At 48.6% G+C, this 21837-nt stretch overlaps 2 protein-coding genes across 4 annotated transcripts; one reads left to right on the top strand and one right to left on the bottom strand.

Annotated features, from left to right (window-relative positions):
* The first annotated feature begins 3118 nt into the window (after nucleotides 1–3118).
* Nucleotides 3119–5902, top strand: LOC123128175 (diacylglycerol O-acyltransferase 2D). The gene is made up of 9 exons (XM_044548108.1): nucleotides 3119–3667; nucleotides 3778–3852; nucleotides 3958–4043; nucleotides 4176–4282; nucleotides 4401–4556; nucleotides 4650–4736; nucleotides 4898–4995; nucleotides 5130–5217; nucleotides 5517–5902. Exons 1-9 carry the CDS (start codon nucleotides 3468–3470, stop codon nucleotides 5616–5618), a joined length of 999 nt encoding a protein of 332 aa, XP_044404043.1. The 5' UTR covers nucleotides 3119–3467; the 3' UTR covers nucleotides 5619–5902.
* A 120-nt stretch (nucleotides 5903–6022) lies between these two features.
* On the bottom strand, nucleotides 6023–9973 carry LOC123128176 (RNA-binding protein 24). Of its 3 annotated transcripts, none has more exons than XM_044548110.1 (8): nucleotides 9577–9973; nucleotides 9323–9446; nucleotides 8812–8944; nucleotides 8062–8104; nucleotides 7737–7977; nucleotides 7252–7369; nucleotides 7074–7166; nucleotides 6023–6853 (listed from the first exon to the last, which is right to left on the bottom strand). In XM_044548110.1, the coding sequence occupies exons 1-6, from the start codon at nucleotides 9820–9822 to the stop codon at nucleotides 7293–7295; spliced, it is 864 nt and encodes a 287-aa protein (XP_044404045.1). In that variant the 5' UTR covers nucleotides 9823–9973; the 3' UTR covers nucleotides 6023–6853; nucleotides 7074–7166; nucleotides 7252–7292. The 3 variants fall into 3 exon arrangements, with proteins under 3 accessions (XP_044404045.1, XP_044404044.1, XP_044404046.1); XM_044548109.1 differs by having other exon boundaries at nucleotides 6081–6853; nucleotides 7252–7372; XM_044548111.1 differs by having other exon boundaries at nucleotides 6081–6853; nucleotides 7252–7372; nucleotides 8068–8104.
* Nucleotides 9974–21837: the final 11864 nt, after the last annotated feature.

Here is a 21837-nt window from a genome sequence, read left to right as displayed (position 1 = left end):
ATACCTGGGTTGGAGGTTACCGCATCTTCCATTTCCTTGTCCCGGTACTGGAAAGAAGAGGTTCCTGACGTAGCAGCACTGCAAAGACCCGTATTCAATCGGTTACGTCTGGTTAATCGAGTCGACGAAAAAGACAAGTCAGATGGTTACCCGGAGATAGTAGGAACGGTCACTTTGATCCTGGGCAAAGCTTTTGGCAGTTTGGAAGAGGTGGCTTTCGGCGCTTTCGGCGCTGGAGGCGGCGCAACTTTGGATTGCTTTGGAGCCTTCTCAGTCGGTGTTGGGGAAGACGTCCTGGGGCGCTTCGACGACTGCCCAATCGGCGCGGCCACCAAGTCCGGAGTGCTTGCCGAGTCGTGAGCGTGCTTGGATCTCCTCTCCCTGTGAGGAGGCAAGTCGACTTCTTCGTCATCAGTCGATTCGTCGCTCTCCTCGTCCTCCTCGGCTTCCGAATGCTCCTCGCCGCTCTCGCCCCCGCTCCCTTCTTCCTCAGCGTCTTGGTCTTGCACTCCGTTGGGCATTGAGTACATGTCGATGAGGGCCTGAAAGGATAACGATCAAAGGAAATTCAGTCGACCACAAACAAGACATCACTCAGTGAATCGAAAAGATACTTGATAAGACAGAATTTTACCTGCTCCGGCTGGTGCGAGTTGTCGAATGGAATCACCCTCCTAGACCCCCGAGGGTTTTCTTTGTTGCTGGTGATCCCCATCAACCACTTCTCCAAGGTATCCTCGCTGACGTCCTCCGGGTGGATCCGAGTGGAATCCTCGAGCCCATAGTACATCCACATCGGATGATCGCGCGCCTGAAGAGGTTGGATGCGTCGACCGAGAAAGACCTCCAGCAGGTCCATCCCAGTCACCCCGTCGCGGACAAGCTGGACGACCCGCTCGACCAGCACCTTGACCCGCACCTTCTCTTCTGGAACTACCTTCAGGGGGCGGGCTTCTCCACTCGAGCCAAAGAAAAGGAGGAAGTCCGGTCGACTGGCCCGGGGTCGGCTGATCCTTGCAGTAGAACCAAGTCGACTGCCAGCCCCGGACCGAGTCGGGAAGAATCATGGCTGGGAAAGTACTCTTGCTCCTCATCTGGATCCCCAGACCCCCGCACATCTGGATCACTTGTGTCTTCTCGTCACTCGACTTGGCCTTTTTAACCGACTGGGATCGGCAGATGAAGATGTGTTTGAAAAGGCCCCAGTGCGGTCGACAACCCAAGAAGTTTTTGCACATCGACACAAAAGCGGCCAGATAGACTATGGTGTTTGGGGTGAAATGGTGGAGTTGAGCCCCAAAGAAGTTCAAAAAACCCCGGAAGAAAGGATGGAGAGGCAGTGACAATCCGCGATCTACGTGGGTGGCGAGGAGAACACACTCACCCTCCCTCGGCTGCGGCTCGGTTTCGTTCCCCGGGAGCCATGCTGACTTGTGGGGATCAGTCCCCCCTCCACCAGGTCGTCGAGGTCGTCCTGGGTGATTGTCGAGCGGATCCAATCGCCCTGGATCCAGCCTGCCGGCAGGCCGGATCTCGATGAGGGTCCGCCCCGGCTAGTCCGCTTGCCCTTCGCCTTCGCTGTCGCCTTCTTCGCGCGTTCCAGCGCCACCATCCTCTCCTTCCCCATGGCGGCGGGTCGAGCTCGAGTAAAGGTCCGGCGATGAGGGCGGAAGCGAGCGTGGCGGAGAGATTGAGAGAAGAAGAAGAGAGAATGGGAGCGCACGGGGCAGAGGCCTGGTCCGAGGCCTTTTATAAGGTCGTCATCCGAGTGACTGACTGGTGGACCCAGGCGATCTAAACAAATCCCGCAATAGTCGCGCGCGCAATACGTGGCGAAAAAGGTGGCGTGGGGATCGAGAAGACTTGCCTAATCCATCCCGATAACCTCGGTTCCGTCCGTCTGGCGCACTTCCCAAAATTCTAATCCCACGAGATCCGCGGGGAGCAGAACAACCTGTCAGACTGAAGACAAACATCCTCTACACCATCATTCGGAATCCTACCGTGAAAATTCACTCGACAAAAACCAAGAATGGACCAAGGCGACTGAGAAAGGAGTCGACGTCCTCACCTCAACTCATTGTTTCAGAATGAGATATACTCGTAGCACAAAGAATGGGTCGGAAGTGTTCCCAACTCTTTCCCCACTCAAACTCTGATCCATTCGGGGGCTAATGATGAAGCTATGTACCTAGGGTAGGGTCATGGATCTGTCCAACATACCCTCCCCAAGGACATCTCTACAAAGAATCAGAAGCAGTCGAAGAGAAACCATCGTCCACTCGACCATGAAGATGTGCTCACTCGACCACCTTGAAGACACTCGACCACCAGAAGATGAGAAACTCTCCACTCTGCAACGGTCAAGACTTAAGCCATAGCTTTATGGGCATTTATAACACTTTACTACAGACGTTACCAGTAACGCCCCTCTTTTATGAACATTGAACCCTGTGTAACGGAGGGGGGCTGGGGTCCTGGCGCACTCTATATAAGCCACACCCCCTCCTTTGGGACAGGGGTTCGCACTTTTGTAAACTCACACACATACATATAATCCAGTCGACCGCCTCAGGGCACCAAGACGTAGGGTTGTTACTTCATCCGAGAAGGGCCTGAACTCGTAAAACTCGCGTGTACAACTACTCCATAGCTAGGATCTTGCCTCCTCATACTTACCCCCTATTCTACTGTCAGTCTTAGGACCACGACAGACGCCTACACTGCGAGGTACTACCGCTGCTCTGGATACCGCAGGGGAAGGGGACGCTCTCTCACTCTATCTTATCTATCATAGGATGAACTTTTGTGAATTTGTGATCCTATGTTCGGTTAAACTTGCTATGTTTGATCTTTTTTTGTGAATAACGTATGCTATGTTCAGTTGTAAATTAAACTGGTTATGTCATGTTGTAAGTTAAACCTGCTATGTCTGATCTATGATCTATGCTATATTTAATTTATCTATGTTATACTTTGATCTTGTTGTGTGTACATGAGTTTGGAGTTCGGATACACGGGGCACGACTGCAGGCACGACCAAATGAAGTACTGATGACACGTCTGGATGCCTTGTATACGCTCTTGATACTTCTGAAATGAATGCGCGAACCATCCCGACGAGGCAAAAGAGTCAACCACCCCGAAGGGGACGCGCGGGACGAGGCAGGGACACACCGCCCGCACGGCACCCGGCTGGAAGAAAGAAGAAGAGTCCGCGCGGATCCGCCCCGGCACGGTCCGACGCCTCGCGCCGAGGATTGGCACGGCACCGGCGAACGCAAAGCAAAGTAATCAGGCTGGCAGGAAAAAGGATCGACACACGGCCGTGGACGACTCCGCCCGCACGCCCCCGCGCCACGGACAAAACCACTACCACCGGAGAAGGGGGCAAGCGCGCGCGCGCGACGCACGCGGGAGAAGCCCCCAGTCCTCCTCCTCCCCACCGCACCGAGGCTCCCGGCGGGATGGGCGCGGGGAATGGCCTGAGCAACGGCGCCGCGGCCGGGGCCGAGGCGGCGCCCGACGGGACCACGGTGTTCAGGGCCACGGCCTACTCGCCGCTGCGCACCACGCTGGCGCTGGCGCTCTGGCTGGGGGCCATCCACTTCAACGTCCTCCTCGTCATCGCCTCCCTCTTCCTCCTCCCCCGCCGCGTCGCCGCCATGTCCGTCCACCGATCCACTCCCCCCGTCTCCCTTCTCCTTTCACTATCTGCTGCTGTTCTTGCCGGTTAATCCCTCTTCGCTCACGCTCGTGCTCGTTTCGATGGTGCAGGGTGCTCGGCACGCAGCTCTTCTTCATGCTCCTGCCCCTCAATGACAAGAGCAGGCTGGGGCGCAAGATCGCCAGGTTCGCCTCCTTCCCCCTCCCCCCTCCTCCTCCTCCCCCTTTCGATTCGTCGTCCCGTGCATTGCCATGCTGCCTGGATCTCACATTCGGTGGACGACTCCGCAGATTCATAAGCAAGTACGTCGTTGGGTACTTCCCCGTCACTCTACATGTGGAGGACTACAAGGCCTTTGACCCCAAAAGAGCTTACGGTGAGCTTCCTCTACCCTTTTTTGGGTCTACTAAAATAAAAGGGGGAAGTAAAAGTTGAGCAGGAAAGATTGGAGCCTGCCTTTTTTGTGCAGAGCCGCTCGATTTGTAATTTTACTGTTGTGTGTTTGCAGTGTTCGGTTATGAACCGCATTCTGTTCTGCCCATCGGCCTTGGGGCCCTCCTGGACCTTGTTGGATTCATGCCATTGCCAAAGACCAAGGTCCTTGCAAGCACCGCGGTGAGGAACCCTCTCATTACCTTCCTAAATGTGCACTGTCGATGTCTGATTGAATTCAGTCTTTCGGTAAGTGGTTAGTAGGTGCGCTCTTAATTGGTGAATTTCTGGTTGGCGTTAGGTGTTCTACACTCCGTTCTTGAGGCAGATATGGACGTGGCTGGGGTTGGTTCCAGCTTCTAGAAAGAATTTCAACTCCTACCTTCGAGCTGGTTATACCTGCATCGTAGTGCCTGGAGGTGTGCAGGAGATGCTTCACATGGATCATGATTCAGAGGTCTGCGGCGTTGTTCTTCTTGCATAGTCATTGATGACATGTTGTTATCAGTCAATTTATGTGGTAATGACCAACAATTCTTGCAATTTTCAGGTTGCCTTTCTGAAATCAAGAAAAGGTTTTGTTAAAATCGCTATGGAGACAGGTTCTCCTTTAGTCCCAGTTTTCTGCTTCGGACAGGTAACGCCACCTCTTTATGCCACATGATATGCAATATTGCATTATCCTTGATTTCATGCATGGGTGCATAATAAATGTTATGTTGATGGAAGTGGATGGGTTGCTGACTTGAACAGGCCACCTAACTTTGAAATGAATATATTTGTGCTATTGTCTATTAGAGCCTTGTGTACAAGTGGTGGAGGCCAGGTGGCAAGTTGATTGTGAAGATTGCTAGAGCAATTAAATTTACTCCAATTATTTTCTTCGGGAAATACGGGTAATGCTCTTGAATGCATATATCTTCTTCTTTTGGTATATTTCCACTGATCTGATTTGCGTAAATGCCAAATAATTTTGTTTCAGTATTCGTATTGGCATTCATGAGTTTACATGTGTAAATTTGTAATACAGGACTCCCATCCCTTTCGCGACACCACTTCATCTGGTTGTTGGAAGACCAATCGAGGTTCAGAAAAATCCTCAGCCTACATATGATGAGGTGAGAATCATTCTGGGCGTTTTAGCATCCGACCAAAAAAGATTGAGCAAATGTTAGATGTGATTTTGCTATTAAACAGAACTGGAAAACAGATAGTTAAGCGCCCAAGGCCAAAATCTGGTATGCATTTTTGTCATTCTGGACCAAAGCCTCAGTTGCTCGTTAGGGGCATCATTTTCTAGATCTGTTTAAAATATGATGAATGTGTGATTTTATCATGTTGGTTTCTTTGCAACTCTGGAAACAAGTTTTGAAACCATGTTCTTGTTTAAGATCCTAACATGCCTTGGTGTTGACAGATAAACGAGGTACATGAACAATTTGTGGTTGCGATGCAAGAACTATTTGAGAAGTACAAGACAAAAGCTGGATATGACAAACTCGAATTGAGGGTTCTATGATGGCCGTTCCAACATCCAGACATAGGATCTTTCAAAGTTGCGTTTACAGGGTTCGGTAGCATTCAAACTGGGGTGTGTTTATGTCAAGCCTTCGCCAGGATTCAGTAGCTCTGAATGTGTAGGAAATCCCAGCAGCTGGAATGACTTGCTCACCTGGCCTTGCAGAACACATAAAAATGTAAAAATTGTATACATTTGCGTGCTCATAAAGCGCTCAAGAGATAAGACATAGGATGTACCAATTGTATATTTGTTTGCTCATAAAGCACCGAGGAGTTTCTTCACATTCATGTAAGATGTGTTGGTTCCATTCAGGCGGAGCAGAAAGGATCAAACTTGACAACATGTATACATGTCGGCAGGGCCATTAACCCCAGCAAGAGGGTACACATACCACATGGACATTGTTCACGAACTATTTTTCTTGAATTAACAGCACATCTCAATTGGACCAACAGTACATCTTTTCATGCCACCGAGTTCATGAAAATCCATGATGAGGGGCACCGCATCACTGGACTCGCAGCAGAATGATTTATTATTATTCAAGTACATCAAGACTCCGATCTTGGAACTACCAAGATCAGAGCATCATGAATGTAAATTAGAACTTCTGGGACATATTATAAAACAACAATTTGTTCTGGAACACGGATAAAAATGCACCTTGATCTGATCACCAGTTGTGTAATAACGCAGAGAAGCTCTAATGGGAAGTTGGTACAGACGCAGGACCATCTCCGGCCACCCTTTGGGCAAACTGAACATCCTGCTTACACTCGAGCGGAGCATCATAAATCCATAATGTGGCTATCAATAGGCCTAGTGCGAAACAAGAGTGATAGATCATGACACTGACTTTTGCTTGTGCAAGACTCAAACTTTGCGACACTAAAGCACACTAACTTGGTGACTCTTCAGATGGATACTCATCTCAGTGTCATCAAATCATGACTCATCCCTGATTCTTAAGAGTGCCATCATGACTAATCCCCTTGGTTTAGTCAAACTTACAGGGTGCTGGACTCCATTCCAGCATCCACCATATATCCATGACTTGTCAGATACAGAATCAATAATGCTGTATCTAGACATCGACGATCACAGTCCCCCACCAGGACAGGATTTGAACCAAGCCAGACTGATAAGAGCAGCCGTCGCTCTTGAGATACCGCCCCATCCATCGGGACAGTTCATGATCTCCAGGTACATATGTCGACCATGATAAGGACAACCTGTAGAGTTACATCCCAAAAGTTACTATCAATGAGTAAGAATCAAGTTGCAGGAGCTAAACCAGCATCAACAAAACTAGAATCTGTGTAACAGTTGTATTGATGAACAGACCAAAGTCACGCATGCATGCTCAAATGGGTCCAGTTAGGAGACCATTATCCAAGTGCACTTACGCACTAATCGATGAATGCAAGGATGATTGCTTGATACAACACATACCTTATGAATACAAGGATGATTTTTTCCAGGTAAGAACAAGTGCTGCAAATACAGCAGCACTGTTCTTTTAGTCCTGCTGCAAACTAAAGTTACCTGGCACAAACAAAAAAATCTAGTGTCAGTTACAGCCAGACAGTCAACACGCAAACAAGATAACAACAATCCAGATAAAGCAAACCTCAAGGTATAAATGGTTGGGTGCATAGTTCAGCTTGCTCTTTAGTCTGAACCACTAGCTTGTGTAAACTGAGGTGAGTGGGCTGGTACAACCAAGTGTGGATGGGAGGGAACTGGTGCTGCTACAAAAGCCAAATAAAACATACATTTTCATAAGGCAAATAGCATACCAGAAAAGATTCAGGAAGAAAAATGGAAAATTGTACTCCCTCCGTCCCAAAATTCTTGTCTTAGATTTGTCTAAATACAGATGTATCAAGTCGCGTTTTAGTATTAGATACATCCATATCTAGACAAATATAAGACAAGAATTTTGGGACGGAGGGAGTATTTATGTTAGCATAATAATTCAGAGTGGAAACATATGTTGCTTAGTGAATGCAGTTGGATCTTGAAACCATGTCTGAGTTTATTTGGAAGGCCCTTTCTTTATGATGGAAAAGAAGGCCCAACAAATAGTGGAAATGTGATCTGGAGAAAGCTTACCTACTAAAAAGGGAGCCTGAATGGTGGGACGATTTGTTGGGGATGAATTAATTAAGTTTGACCCAGTGAGATGCACAAATTGATTTCCTGGCATACTGTAACCATGCATCATCGGATAGCCGTTGCCCCCACCAGAAATGGATGGGCTCAATTGGCTAAATGGTTGGTTAGCAGTATTTGCTGCAGCTGAGACACCATAAACTGGAACATATTGCTGACCAACATATGGGTTTAATGTACCCTGCAAAGAGACATTTTTCTAGAATATGTTAATCCTTAGTATGACTTGTGTTCCACAAGAATATTGAAGTTTACATGTTCACACTTTAACCTGTGGATAGATGTATTCAGTCCCATATGTGGAGTAACTGCAAAAAAAGAAGAAAATGAACTGAATGTACTTCTTATGGATTCCAAACAGTGATATTTTGCTCCATGAACTCAAGCAGTTTTGATGATTTGATCATTTTCAAAGGAACAGGGGAAAGAGTGAGTGGGAGTGGGACGGATGATAGATGGCTAACGAGGGACAAGCAATAGCATATGCATAATTTACACAATGTGGGAAAATCAAATACATCTGGTCATACTTTTGTGCCCAAGTGATACATGATGATGGGGAATTGGGAAAAAAACTAGACAAAATATCTTGCAGAGTATGGTTGCATTCTAGATTCTAATTTGATCGTTTACATCTTTATTAAATCAAGTACTCCCTCCGTAAAGAAATACAAGAGCATTTAGATCACTAAAGTAGTGATCTAAACGCTCTTATATTTCTTTAGAGAAGAAGTACCTTGGTAGTTAAAATCAGTAAAAGAATTGCAATCTATTTAAATTTTGCAAATTGAAGGGTATAAACATGAACAAATTATATTGAAAAATGGTGAAGAATCGGCCTAAAATGAACATGAAAATCGTGAACAGACAATCTAGGAACAAGATGGAACTTCTAAATACTTCGTCTTATATGCCAGTTTGATAGCATCATTGATACATTGTCAACCCACTGAATTTTCTTAAAAGCTTTGCTTTTTTATACAAGTTGTACTGTACGTTTTGGAAATCATCTTACCTGTATTGTGGAACCGGGAATCCCTGATACTGGTAGTACCCAATCGGAAGTGGTCGCTGCTGACCATAACCCCCTACATAAATGCCCCTTGGGACGGGAACGCCAAAGTAGGAGCCAGCTGATCTTGGCCGCCCTATATACAATGCATATTTTTAGAACACATGCATATAGAAAGGACACTATTATTACCACATAAACAACCTTTTGGTAAGAAAACCCTAGCCCTTTCCTATCCGTAGTTGAATTCTTGATTTACTTTGCAACATGATGGGGGTTAATTGAATTCCAGAGTAAGTAACTAAGCACCATGAACTCATGTACTAGTCATGTTACAACTTTTGCTAGGGAAGACTCGTGGCAGAACTAATTGATTTAGATTGCACAAGACAACATCAATAAGCAACAACTATGATGCATTAACTTGCAAACAATAGTAACTACTTCGATGAAATGGCCTAAAAAATGTGGGTACAAGCTAGTCCAAATAGGTAGTATTAGAAGAGAGTAATACCGAGGGGTGTGGAAGGCTGGGCGCGACCTAGCGACGCCAGGTTACAGTTGGCCCGCCTGCCATCGATGACCGGCGACGGTTCCTCGCAGGCCTTGGTGGCCGCCTCAGCATCGCGGAAGGTCACCTGCGGAGACGACCATGAAACTCGTAAACAATCCAGCACTGCTACAGCGCTTCCAGGAAGACTAACAGGTGGAAGCAGAATTCGACAGCAGCGAAACAGTGGAGGAGGAAGAGGAGGGGCGGGCACTGACGAAGCCGTATCCTTTGGAGCGGCCGGAGTGGCGGTCGGTGATGACGACGGCCTCGAGGATGTCCCCGAAGCGCTCGTAGAAGCGGCGGAGCCTCTCGCTGGTGGTCTCCCAGGCGAGGCCCCCGACGAAGAGCTTGGTGTGGGTGGTGTCCCCGAAGGGCGAGGCGGGCAGGTGCAGCCCCGAGCTGGAGCTGGACGCCGACGCCGACCCGGACGCCGACCCCGCGTGGTGCTGGTGCAGGGCCATCCGCGAGGCGCGGGCGGATCGGCGGGATTCCTCGGCGCGGGTCGGAGGGGATCTTCGGTCGCCGCGATTCCGGTGCTGCCTCCTGGCGGCGGCGAGAGGGGATTGGGGAGAATCGGGGGGCGGAGTGGGAGAAAAAAAGTGGGGGCGACGAGGGGAAAGGGCGTAGTGATTGGGGCGGGGGCGGGGTTTTGGCGTCCGGTTGGCGCCTCCGCCTGCTCCTGCTCCGGGGACCCACAGCTCACAAAGATGAGCCAACGACTCGACTTTTTCGAATAGGAAACGCGGCTGGGACGCTGGGCTAACCGCGAAATCCAGCTGTGGTAGAGTAGTACCAATTTTTTTATGAGTATATTATTCATCCTCTAACTCTTTCATTCAAGTATAGAAATAGTCTCTCGGCTTCGAAACTACTAAAACTCAGTCTTTCAACTTTTTAAACCGGATACTTTTAGTCCCTCGTATCATTTACAGTGGTTTTAGTATGATTTGAACCTGGTTTGACTAAAACCGTCCACATGGCCTGGTTTTGACCGTCACGTCACTTAAGTGGCTGAGGGCCTCGCTGCCTCTCTCTCCCGCATTCACTCGATCCTCTTTATCTCGCAAAAACCCTAGAGCAGCGGCGACAGTCTGAAAAGTGGAGCATGGCCCGGTGGAGATTCACGCGCGTTGGTTGCTGGCTGAGCAGGGTGGTGGCTGTGCGGTGGTGGCTAGCTGGGCAAGGAGGCGGCAACAACGACTTAGACGGTGGTGGTTGTCTGTGCAAGGCGGCGCGAGCGATCAGGCGGGGGGGTCCCACAGTGAGTCCCTCGGCTGGCATGCAGATGTCAACCTCGGCCAGTTCAAGTCGCTCACGCGGGTCTTCTTGTTCTTCACCATCGATCCCTCTCGGTCGCTTGTCCCCCATCCCATACCGTGAGGGGCCGTTGGATTATGGGTTGGCGGTGGAGTGTGAGTGTGGCAACAAGGCAACTATATGGATATCATGGAGGGATGCTAATCCTGGAAGAAGGGATTTGAAATGTATGCGGGACCAGGTGCACTTAGTCGTCTGATCGTGAATGGGAGAAGGAGGATCGAGAGAACGTGAGGGAGGGAGAGCCGGCGGGTACACTCATTCGCTTAAGTGACGTGGCGGTCAAACCAGGTCACGTGGGCGTTTTTATTCAAAACCAGGTCCACGTCATATTAAAACCACTACAAGTGTTATGAGGGACCAAAAGTATCCAATTTAAATAGTTGAGGGACTGAATTTTAATGGTTTTGAAGTTGAGGGATGATTTCTATAGTTTAGACAGAGTTGAATGACGAAAATATACTTATCTTTTCTTTTCGGGTTCAATAACTTCCGAACGACCAGTATTCTATCGTCCCGTCCCGAACGTGCGCAGCACCGTTGGATTTTTTGCACAGATCGTAAAGAGACTAGGGGCTTCACGTCACGTCTTGTCCCTGTTCGGTGAAACAGGCGTCGTCCCCGAACACCCTCAACGGCACACTCCTCTTATCCCTTTCCTTTTACCCCACCACCTGTTCTCACTTTCTCCCAGTCTCATCCCCTTTCCCCTCCGCTGACCAGCGTAACATTCCCCGCGACGCGCACCCCGCCACCACTCCCCGGTGACGAGCTCCTACAAATCTACCAGCGTGCAGGACCGGGACATAGCTCGAGCTTGACCATTACGGCGGCTCACTGCACAAGCCCCTTGTGTTGGCTACATCCATGTTCAGGTAGCACCTTTGCTCAACCTTTGTTTGTTCATTTTTGTTAGTTTATCTCTTCAATTGCCATGTGATTACCCCAGGAATGCATAACCGATTTTTTTTGCGATTCTCATATCAGTGCAATATTTATAGTTCTGCCATGGAACTAAAAGAATGTTGTGTTTTTCCATGTATATTTATGATGTGTTGCCATGGCAACTAGAAGCTGATGGAACTAAAAGAATGTTATGTTTTTGCCATGTAAATTTATAGATGTGTGAGCCATGGAACTAAATGAACATTGTGTTTGCAATGTAAATTTTATGGATGTGTTGCCATGTATTCAATTTTTTTGTTAATTGTATAGGTGTGGTTGCCATGGCAACTAGAAACTTATGTTGCCATGACGACAACATTTATCATGTCTCTTTGCCTACCTATCCGAACAATGTTGCCATGGCAATTTTTACATTTTTGCTTTGACAACATAACAATTTTTTATCTTCTAACTTTGCTTTTACCCATGGCAAAACTTATGACCCTTTTGCCATGTTATTTTCTCACACGACAAAAATAGTGTATTTTCCACGTGCCCATTGTTGCTAAATTTGCCATCATATATTTTGTGTTTTAAAGAACAAACCTCCTATTTTTACCATGTGCCCTTTTCGCATGTGTAAATGCTCTTTATGACAAAATTCATGTGATTTTTCCATGGCACTATTTTATTTTAAAACATGGCAACTTAAGATGTTCAAAAACATGGCAAAGTTATAGATGTTTAAAAACATGGCAAACTTGCCATGGCAACTTAAGATGTTAAAAAACATGGCAAAGTTATATATGTTTAAAAACATGGCAAACTTGCCATGGCAATTTAAGATGTTCAAAAACATGGCGAACTTTGCCATGGTAAACTTAAGATGTGCAGAAACATGGAAATTTTCTTTTAATTAAGTTTGTTAAAAACATGGCAAACACTTTTTAAATTAAGATGTCAACTAAATACAATAAAAAACGTTGCAAACTTGCCATGGCGACTTAATTAAGGTGTTAAAAATATGGCAAACTTGCCATGACGACTAAAGACGTTCAAAAACATGGCAAAGTTATAGATGTTCAAAACCATGGCAAACTTGCCATGGCAAGTTTAGATGTTCAAAAACATTGCAAAGCTATAGATGTTCAAAAACATGGCAAACTTGCCGTGGCAACTAAAGATGTTCAAAAATATGGTAAACTTGCCATGGCAACTTAAGATGTTCGAAAACATGGCAAACTTGCCATGGCGACTAAAGACGTTCAAAAACATGGCAAAGTTATAGATGTTCAAAACATGGCAAACTTGCCATGGCAAGTTTAGATGTTCAAAAACATTGCAAAGCTATAGATGTTCAAAAACATGGCAAACTTGCCGTGGCAACTAAAGATGTTCAAAAATATGGTAAACTTGCCATGGCAACTTAAGATGTTCGAAAACATGGCAACCTAAGATGTTTAAAAACATGGCAAACTTGCCATGGCAACTAAAATCAATATTTTTTTCTATAGATGTGTTTTTTTTCATGGCAACTAAATGCATTTTTGCCTTGGTTCTGAAGAATGTTTGCCATGGCCATTGCATATTAGTTTGAGAATACGAGAAGTTTGTTCTTTCAAAAAAAATGCCATGGCAAAAAATGTTGATCCTTTGAAATTTGTTTTTTCACGGCGATTACATGTACGATATCATTACAAGTTAAGATGCTTTCTTCCTTTTTCAATATTTTCTATGTGTCTAGAGAAACATTTTTCACCATATCTTTTTTTCATATGTTGTCATGTTGGCAACTTTTGTAGTGTAAACTTCATTTTCTTTGCCATGTTGTATCCATATATATGTGAACTTCATGGCAACTTTTCGTAGTGTAAACTACGTAGTGATGGCAACTTAACATGTTTTAAATAAAATTCCATGAACATGGCAATTTTATTAAAAAAGATTGTGTCGTTTTCATATCTTATTTGAAGAACATTACCATGTTTACTTAAGATGTTTATTTGCCATGGCAAAGTTCTCGTTTTCGAACATGGCAATTTTTAAGTTACACCCATGGCAAATTTATATCTTTGTTCATGGCCAATTAATCATTTTTAACCATTGCAAAGTTTTTTTTCTGGTACCATGGCGTTTTTATTGTTTGAAACATGACATTTTTACCTTTGTTAACCATGGCAAACTGATTTGTTAATGTCTTTTTGTTAATGAACATTGTTTTTTTCCTTTTTTTTATGGTCACTTGAAAGTGGACAAGCAACCATGGCATTTTTACACTAACTATTTTTTTAAGGCAAGGAATTCCTTTTCTTCTTCATTTTGTACTGGTTTTTTTACCTTTCCTGTTTTTTTGGGCTTTTTATTCACGTCTGATAAGATGCCCAGCGAAATGGGCTGTTAGGCCCTTTCCTGATTTAGCCTCTAAAGCACTAGCTGTTGGGCCCATGGCCCAAGTAGGCGGAAATCCTTTTGAGAAGAACGGAACGACCCCCACCCTCGTGTCCGCCGCCGCCCCGATCGCCGTACAAGCTCAACCTGGCTGGGCTGGGAGACCGGGAGCGACAAAGATGCGGAGGCGGTTCGTGAATCTGGTGACGCGCAATTGCGCCCAATACGTCTATTCGGTGCGCCACATCGATCCTTTCGACCAACTCTTCTACCGGTCAGCGAAGGAAGCGCTGGAGGCGGCGGATGAAGCAGCTAGGATGAAGGATCCTTTTCCGGCGATGCGGGCACTGCAGCTGCCGCACCCAGGAATGAGCTTCATCAGTTGGCAAACCCCTCCGGTGGTGGCAGCCTGGACATGTTCGCTCTCTTCAGCCCCCGCGCCACCAGCGGAGGCAGGATGATCGCCGCCAACCCGGCCGGCGAGGCCGTGATGTACGACGCCGACAGGCAGCTCGTCAGCACGCTGGGCCGCATGAACGAGCGCAAGGGAGTCTACCCCATGTGCCTGCACATCGCGCACCCTGGCCGTGACCAAGACAGCTTGTACGTCATGGACACGTACCCCGGGCCGGGCGACGATGGATGCTTCGAGGTCCTTGAGTACATGCCCGAGTGCAGCGAGCTGAGCGACATGAGGGCGGCCTGGCGCTGGCGGCTCCTCCCGCCGCCTCCCTTTGTCCGCCGACCTGGGTACAGACGACCCTCCTCTATCACCGCCTACGCCGCCGTAGTCGACGGCAACGGGTGCTCCACCGTCTACGTGACATGCGAGGGCAGCATCGGCACCTACAGCTTTGAGACGGCACGCCTTGATTCTCATCATCGTCTGGGGTGGACGCACTCGGAGGAATGGAAGCATGTCGGGAGGTGGTCGCTGCCCTTCAAGGGCGGAGCCCAGTACGTCCCTGAGTTCAACATGTGGTTCGGCTTCTCGGCCTTCAGCCCCGGCCACCTGTGTGCACTGGACCTCTCTGCCATGCACCATGACCGACCGCCCACTGCGCTGCAAGTTTGGGAAAATCTGATCCCACCTGAGGTGGAGTGGATGTGTATTCCGGTGCGTTTCGAGCTTCTCAACCTGGGCGATGCCAAGTTTCTCATCGCCGGGACATTTGAAGCAGAAACGACCGGTCAGCGGTTTGCTCTGCTCACAGGCGTAGAGTAGAGATGATGCCTTGTGTGGGTGATGATCGGAGCCTCCAGATGGTCAAGCACAAGTGCGTACGTTATGCCTTCACGACTGATGCCATCGAGTGGGTGCTCTGAATGAATAAGCTGTCGAATTGGTTATGGTGTCATCTATTTCCTTCCTAAAATCCTAGGTCTATTTGCAAAATTAAGGATTTGTGTGATTCGTTCCTCTTTGTAAAGAGAACATTGTAACAGAGATGAACGCTCATGGTCTAGGAGGTTAGAGGAACTGGATGTCAATGACTTCTCCCGCAGCCTGAGGTCCACTTACATCGTCGGTCCTGCAACAACGGCTGGCGTCACCCCCGCCCCCCTTGCCCTTGTCAACGATGTCCCCGGTGATGCGCCCGATGTGGCTGTAGCTCCTATTGAGTTAGGACGACAGGAACAGTATTGACGCTAAAATGTGGCATTTTTTATAATCGACACTAAAAGTAGCATGATCCTAAAGTGAGAAGATCAAAATAGATACTCCCTCCATTCCTTATTATAGTTCGTATGATTTTTTTTTGCTAAAATTTCATATTATAGTGCGCGCATGTAAGTTTTGACCAAACTAACCTCCACTCAAATCGTCGGAGGAGTTAGAGCAACTCCAATGGGGCGACCCAAACGAACGGCGATTTCGTCCGCTTTTTGTCCATTTGGGTCGACCGCCCGCCCGACGTCCGCCCTGTTTTTGATATAGGTCGGCAGCGCGTCCAATGCGCCAACCCATATGTGCCGCCGTGGCCGGCTGGCCGCCTAATTTTACATTGATGATTGCATTCAAACATATTGTCAAATAAATTAGTTTAAACTCAATAAAATAGTATAGTTTTACAAGCCGAATACAAATAAAAATGTTTCACATAGTTTTGCAAACGAATAAAAAAAGATACATCTATTGATTGCCAACATGAGCCCACATATGCACAACCAAATCATTTTGTAGTTGCACATGAGTTTTCCCAATCACGCATGTCTTGATGAAATTGGATGAACTGTGCAAACATTGCCACTCCTCCATGCTCAGGCACAACATTCTCACCCTGAAACTGAAACCCTTGATCATACAAACGTTTCGGGCGCTCGTCTTGTACGATCATATTGTGCATTATCACACAAGCAGTCATTACCTCCCACAGTTTCTGCGTGCTCCAGGTATTAGCAGGATACCGAACGATGCTCCATCGAGATTGCAAAACACGGAAGGCACGCTCGACATCCTTTCTAGCACTCTCTTGCTCTTGGGCAATGATGAAGCTATGTACCTAGGGTAGGGTCATGGACCTGTCCTAACTGCCCTACCCAAGGACATCTCTAGAAGAAATCACCTTTCAATCGACTTGGAGGTGTTCCACTCGACAGACTCGAAGACACTCGACCAAGAAGCAATCACTCGACCAAGATCCAACCACTCGACGGCCAGGAGACCTAAAGTCACCCCGCACGCTAACGGTCCGTCATTAAGTAGCTTTTATGGTCATCATAGCACTTTATTAGGGGCGTTACCAGTAATGCCCGATCTTAATGTACTTAAAACCCTGCATAACTGAGGGCCGGAGGGGTCGGGCGAACTCTATATAAGCCACCCCCCTCCTCAGTGTAAAGGGGTCGCACCCCTGTAATTCATACACACATAATCCAGTCGACCGCCTCCGGGCTCCAAGACGTAGGGCTATTACTTCCTCCGAGAAGGGCCTGAACTCGTAAACCTCGTGTGCTTACAACCACTCCATAGCTAAGATCTTGCCTCTCCATACCTACCCCCCTACATTACTGTCAGACTTAGAACCACGACAGTTGGCGCCCACCGTGGGGCCGGTGTCTTAGCGATTTGTTGGAGGAGTTGCGATCTTTTCCGATCCAAATCATCATGGTTTCTGGCGGAGTTTTGGTGGAGGGCCGCGAGATCCGTCTCGGCGCGCTCACGTTCATCGCCGACGACTCCGCTTGGCTTCAGGAGGCTCCACTCGACGTGGACGCACTCCCTGTCCGCGGGGCAACGCACTTTCGCACGTGCGTCCGCGGCGTCCTCTTGCGGCAACCGTCGGCCCATTATCGGTCGGCCCCTGTGTTGTCCTCCCTCCCTGTTTCCCACCGGCGCAAGCGCTCCGGTCGGTCGAGACTTCAGCGGTGGGTGAGACACGCGGTGGCACGCCAGTCGGCCACCCCTCAAGTCGCGGCGATCGAGCCCGACGAATCCCTCTACGGCCTGTTCGACTGGCTCTGCAGAGACCGCATCCGAGTGCGACAGCAGTGATCCGGCGGCGGAGGTTCTGATGGTCGATGGACCGCCCAGTCCTCCCGGTTTTCCCCGCACCGATGGAGGCGCAGGTGGAGGCGACCTGTCGCATCCCCATGAGGAATATCTCCCCGAGCCTCTCACGTCGCTGTAGAGAGAAGAACTTCGTCGCCGGAACATGGATGCACTGCACACTCCTATCGTTGGAGAAACCCCCGAGGCTCATGCCTTGGAGGACGCGCGCCTGGCAAACTTGGTTGAGCGCACTCGACTGGAGAACCTCCAGCGAGCACTCGACGAGCGTGCGCGACAACGGGTTCCAGAATCCAGTCGACGTCAGCTCTTTCCGCCCCCGCAGGTATATCGAACTCCGATTCAGAATTTAGCAGCTGCAGCCCGTATAGCAGAGTCGATTCAGCCTTTCCAGTCAGAGGCTGGCAGAGGCTTGCTGCAGATTAGAGCGTTACTCCGGGCAGCAGGAGACCAAAATTCCGCTGTTTCTCAGTCGCGAAACATGATTCATAGCAGATCCATTGCTGCAGACACAGTCCAGTCGGCTCATAGCCCAAGATCGCCCCCGAGGCGTGAGGGATGTGGGGACCGGCATGATCAGTACGGGAACCGTGAGCAGTATGATCACCGATTCGATCGTGACGATCGACGTCGAGTGCCCACCCCTCCCCCGAGGAGTGGATCGTATGTGCCTCGACAGCAGGATGACAGGCGCCCTCATAGTGTTGGGCGAAGGATTCCAGTCGACCCCAGGGAACCAGGCTTTGATGCGAGATCCATTCTCGTTCAAGGTTTGGTCGACAGGAACAGAGCTCACCGAGAAGGTCACGACAGAGATGCACCTACCAGCAGCAGAGTACATGTTTCGGGGCCAGAGTGCTTTAGTAGAGCCATCAGGGCCGCTGTGATTCCTCCCAATTTCAGGTTGGCGACTGGAGTCAGTAAGTTCACTGGTGAGTCCAAGCCCGATACTTGGCTTGAAGACTACCGAGTGGCTGTCCAGATTGGCGGTGGCAATGATGAAGTGGCCATGAAGCACCTGCCTCTCATGTTGGAGGGCTCGGCCAGAGCGTGGCTGAATCAGTTAGCACCCAGCAACATTTACACTTGGGAAGATCTCGCCTGAGTGTTTGTCATCACATTTGAAGGAACATGCAAGCGACCAGCAGGGCTGACGGAACTGCGGTCTTGTGTGCAGAAGCCGAATGAAACTTTGAGGGATTACATCCAGAGATGGATCACGTTACATCACACGATAGAGAATGTGCCTTCAAAGAAGGCGTGAAGTACAGAGAACTGAATCTGAAATTCGGTCGAACCGGAGACATGTCTCTGAATCGGATGATGAAGATTGCCACCAAGTACGCTAATGGTGAAGATGAGGATCGATTCCGAAGTGGCAAGCACAAGTCAGTCGCCCAAGAAACCGGAGGAGGAAATTCCAATCGGAAACAGAAGCGGAAAGCCGAGCCAGCTGCTCCTGGGGAAGCCTTGGCTGTAACTCAAGGAAAGTTTAAGGGAAAACCCAAAGGGCCTTGGAACCCCAAGAAAGTTAAAGACCAAGACGGAAATGATGTGTTGGATTTGCCATGTCACATCCACACCAAGAAAGATGAAGAGGGTAAGTTCATTTACCCGAAACATACCACTCGACAGTGTCGGCTCTTGATCCAGCAGTTCCAGGGCAAACAGCCCAAAGATAAGGAAAAAGAGTCGGACAAAGTTGAGGACAAGGAAGACAGTGATGATGGATACCCCCAGGTCAATTCCACCCTGATGATTTTTGCTGATGTTGAAAGCAAAAGTCGACTGAAAGTTATCAACCATGAGGTGAATATGGTTGCTCCGGCGACACCCAATTATCTGAAGTGCTCTCGGACTGCCATCACATTCGACCAGTCTGATCATCCAACGCACATTGCCACCCCTGGGAGGCAAGCTTTTGTGGTCGACCCAGTTGTTGAAGGCACTCGACTGACCAAAGTCTTGATGGATGGTGGTAGTGGTTTGAACATACTGTATGCTGAGACATTGAAAGGGATGGGCATTCCGATGTCCAGACTCAGTACCAGCAACATGAGTTTCCATGGGGTCATTCCTGGGAAGAAGGCTGAATCACTCGGCCAGATTACTCTTGATGTGGTTTTCGGTGATTCCAAGAATTAACGCAAAAAAGTTGACGTTTGAAGTTGTAGACTTCCAGAGTGCCTATCATGCTATTTTGGGCAGGCCGACCTATGCACGCTTCATGGCCCGACCATGTTATGTGTATCTCAAATTGAAGATGCCTGGCCCCAAAGGTGTGATCACTGTTACGGGCAATCGGAAGAAAGCAGAAGAATGTTTTCAGGAAGGTTCAAAGATCGCTGATGCTCAGATGGCAGTGGTGGAGCTGCAGGAATACCAGAAGACTGCAGACCCGAGTGATTTGTTGCGAGCCAAGAAGCCCGCTACAGAATCAGCTTTTCAGTCGTCTGGCGAAACGAAGACAGCTCACATTCACCCGACCGATCCCAACGCTGCTCCAACTCATATCTCAACAACGCTCGACTCCAAATAAGAAGAAGCGCTCATCCAGTTCCTCCGTGAGAACTGAGACATCTTCGCATGGAAGCCTTCTGACATGCCGGGTGTCGGTGTCAAAACCGGCGGATCTCGGGTAGGTGGTCCCGAACTGTGCGTCTAGGCTGGATGGTAACAGGAGGCAAGTGACACGAAGTTTTACCCAGGTTTGGGCCCTCTCGATGGAGGTAAAACCCTACATCCTTCTTGATTAATATTGATGATATGGGTAGTACAAGAGTAGATCTACCACGAGATCAGAGAGGCTAAACCCTAGAAGCTAGCCTATGGTATGATTGTTGTTGTCTATGTCGTCCTACAGACTAAAGCCCTCCGATTTATATAGACACCGGAGAGGGTTAGGGTTACACAAAGTCGGTTACAATGGTAGGAGATCGAAATATCTGTATCGCCAAGCTTGCCTTCCACGCCAAGGAAAGTCCCTTCCGGACACGGGACAAAGTCTTCAATCTTGTATCTTCATAGTCCAGGAGTCCGGCTAAAGGTATAGTCCGGCTATCCGAACACCCCTAATCCAGGACTCCCTCAGTAGCCCATGAACCAGGCTTCAATGACGATGAGTCCGGCGCGCAGATTGTCTTCGGCATTGCAAGGCGGGTTCCTCCTCCAAGTACTTCATAGAAGGTTTTGAACACAAAGATAGTGTCCGGCTCTGCAAAATAAGTTTCCACATATTGCCATAGAGAGAATAATATTTACACAAATCTAATCTGCTGACGTATTCCGTAGTGTGACACACCACGGCCAAGCCTTTATCCGAGTCGTTTCATTATCCCACCTCAGCGCGTCATGCGAGGCGGTTTCCTTGGCACGTCTTGTTAAAGCAGAGATCGTGTCCCCTTATTCCGGGATTCTCATCAATACGGGCGTGGGTAACCCAACCGCTTCTAGGACTCCTAGATTATAGGCAAGTCCAAACGGACACGGAGAGGACGCTTGATATTCACCCTCTTTATAAAGGGACAAGGCTTTTATTTTTCCCTCCCGTGCTCAATCGAATCCTTCCCCCGCCTCAAGCTCAAACGCCCAAAGTTCAGGTCAGGCGCTCCGAACCTTCAGTCATGTCCGGATCTAGCCTTCAAGGCCGATGGGTGCCTCCTCCGTCACGGAAGAAGACATCAAAAAGTTGAGGGAGGCCAGATATCTGACCGCCGAGATTTGCATTGGCTGCCTCCCCGGGGGCAGGCCGTCCCCTCCCCCGAACCCAACGAGAGCGTCGTGTTCGTCTCCCACTTCCTCCGAGGTCTAGGCCTTGCTTTGGATCCTTTCGTCAGGGGCTTGATGTTTTATTACGGGCTAGATTTCCATGATCTAGCTCCGGACTCCTTTCTTCATATCACGACATTTATTGTCGTGTGCGAGGCCTTCCTCCGGGTTACCCCTCACTTTGGCTTATGGCTCAAGACCTTTGAAGTAAAGCCGAAGATGATCGAGGGCAACATGCAGGCGTGTGGAGGTGCCTCAATACGCAAGATGACGGGAGCTCCATGGCCCAAAGGTTCCATCCCAGAGGTGTCTGAATTGTGGCAACAGGAGTGGTTCTACATCACGACTCCTAGAAGTGCCAAGTGGGCGGCCGCCCCCGTTTTCCGCTCGGGCCCTCCACCACGACTGATGTCATGGATTAGCAGAGGACTGAGCTGGGGTCCAGCCAAGGACGTGCCTATACTGCAAAGCCGCATTCGAGATCTCTTCAATGAGATTTCAGTTTGGTTGCGGTAATACAAGTTATGCTGGTTCGTCAAGTCCAGCCTTGCAAACGTCGGCCCCTTCGCTTGTGGGAGTTCAATCCCTAGGGTCCGCGTGTCATTCA

This window comes from Triticum aestivum, chromosome 6A, assembly GCF_018294505.1.
Source record: "Triticum aestivum cultivar Chinese Spring chromosome 6A, IWGSC CS RefSeq v2.1, whole genome shotgun sequence".
Taxonomy (NCBI): Eukaryota; Viridiplantae; Streptophyta; class Magnoliopsida; order Poales; family Poaceae; genus Triticum; species Triticum aestivum.
The sequence above is the reverse complement of the archived record's forward strand: the minus strand, read 5'-3'. Positions and strand labels throughout refer to the sequence as shown.

What these genes read in the sequence shown, in the direction of transcription:
- LOC123128176 (XM_044548109.1), bottom strand. Translation starts at nt 9,822, where the DNA reads ATGGCCCTGCACCAGCACCACGCGGGGTCGGCGTCCGGGTCGGCGTCG. An exon ending in GCTCCAAAGGATACGGCTTC is followed by an intron (nt 9,447 to 9,576) that starts GTCAGTGCCCGC and finishes TCGTCTCCGCAG; the next exon opens with GTGACCTTCCGCGATGCTGA. An exon ending in TTCCCGGTTCCACAATACAG is followed by an intron (nt 8,105 to 8,811) that starts GTAAGATGATTT and finishes CTTTTTTTGCAG; the next exon opens with TTACTCCACATATGGGACTG.
- LOC123128175 (XM_044548108.1), top strand. Translation starts at nt 3,468, where the DNA reads ATGGGCGCGGGGAATGGCCTGAGCAACGGCGCCGCGGCCGGGGCCGAG. An exon ending in CCCCGCCGCGTCGCCGCCAT is followed by an intron (nt 3,668 to 3,777) that starts GTCCGTCCACCG and finishes TCGATGGTGCAG; the next exon opens with GGTGCTCGGCACGCAGCTCT. An exon ending in CTCAGCCTACATATGATGAG is followed by an intron (nt 5,218 to 5,516) that starts GTGAGAATCATT and finishes TGGTGTTGACAG; the next exon opens with ATAAACGAGGTACATGAACA.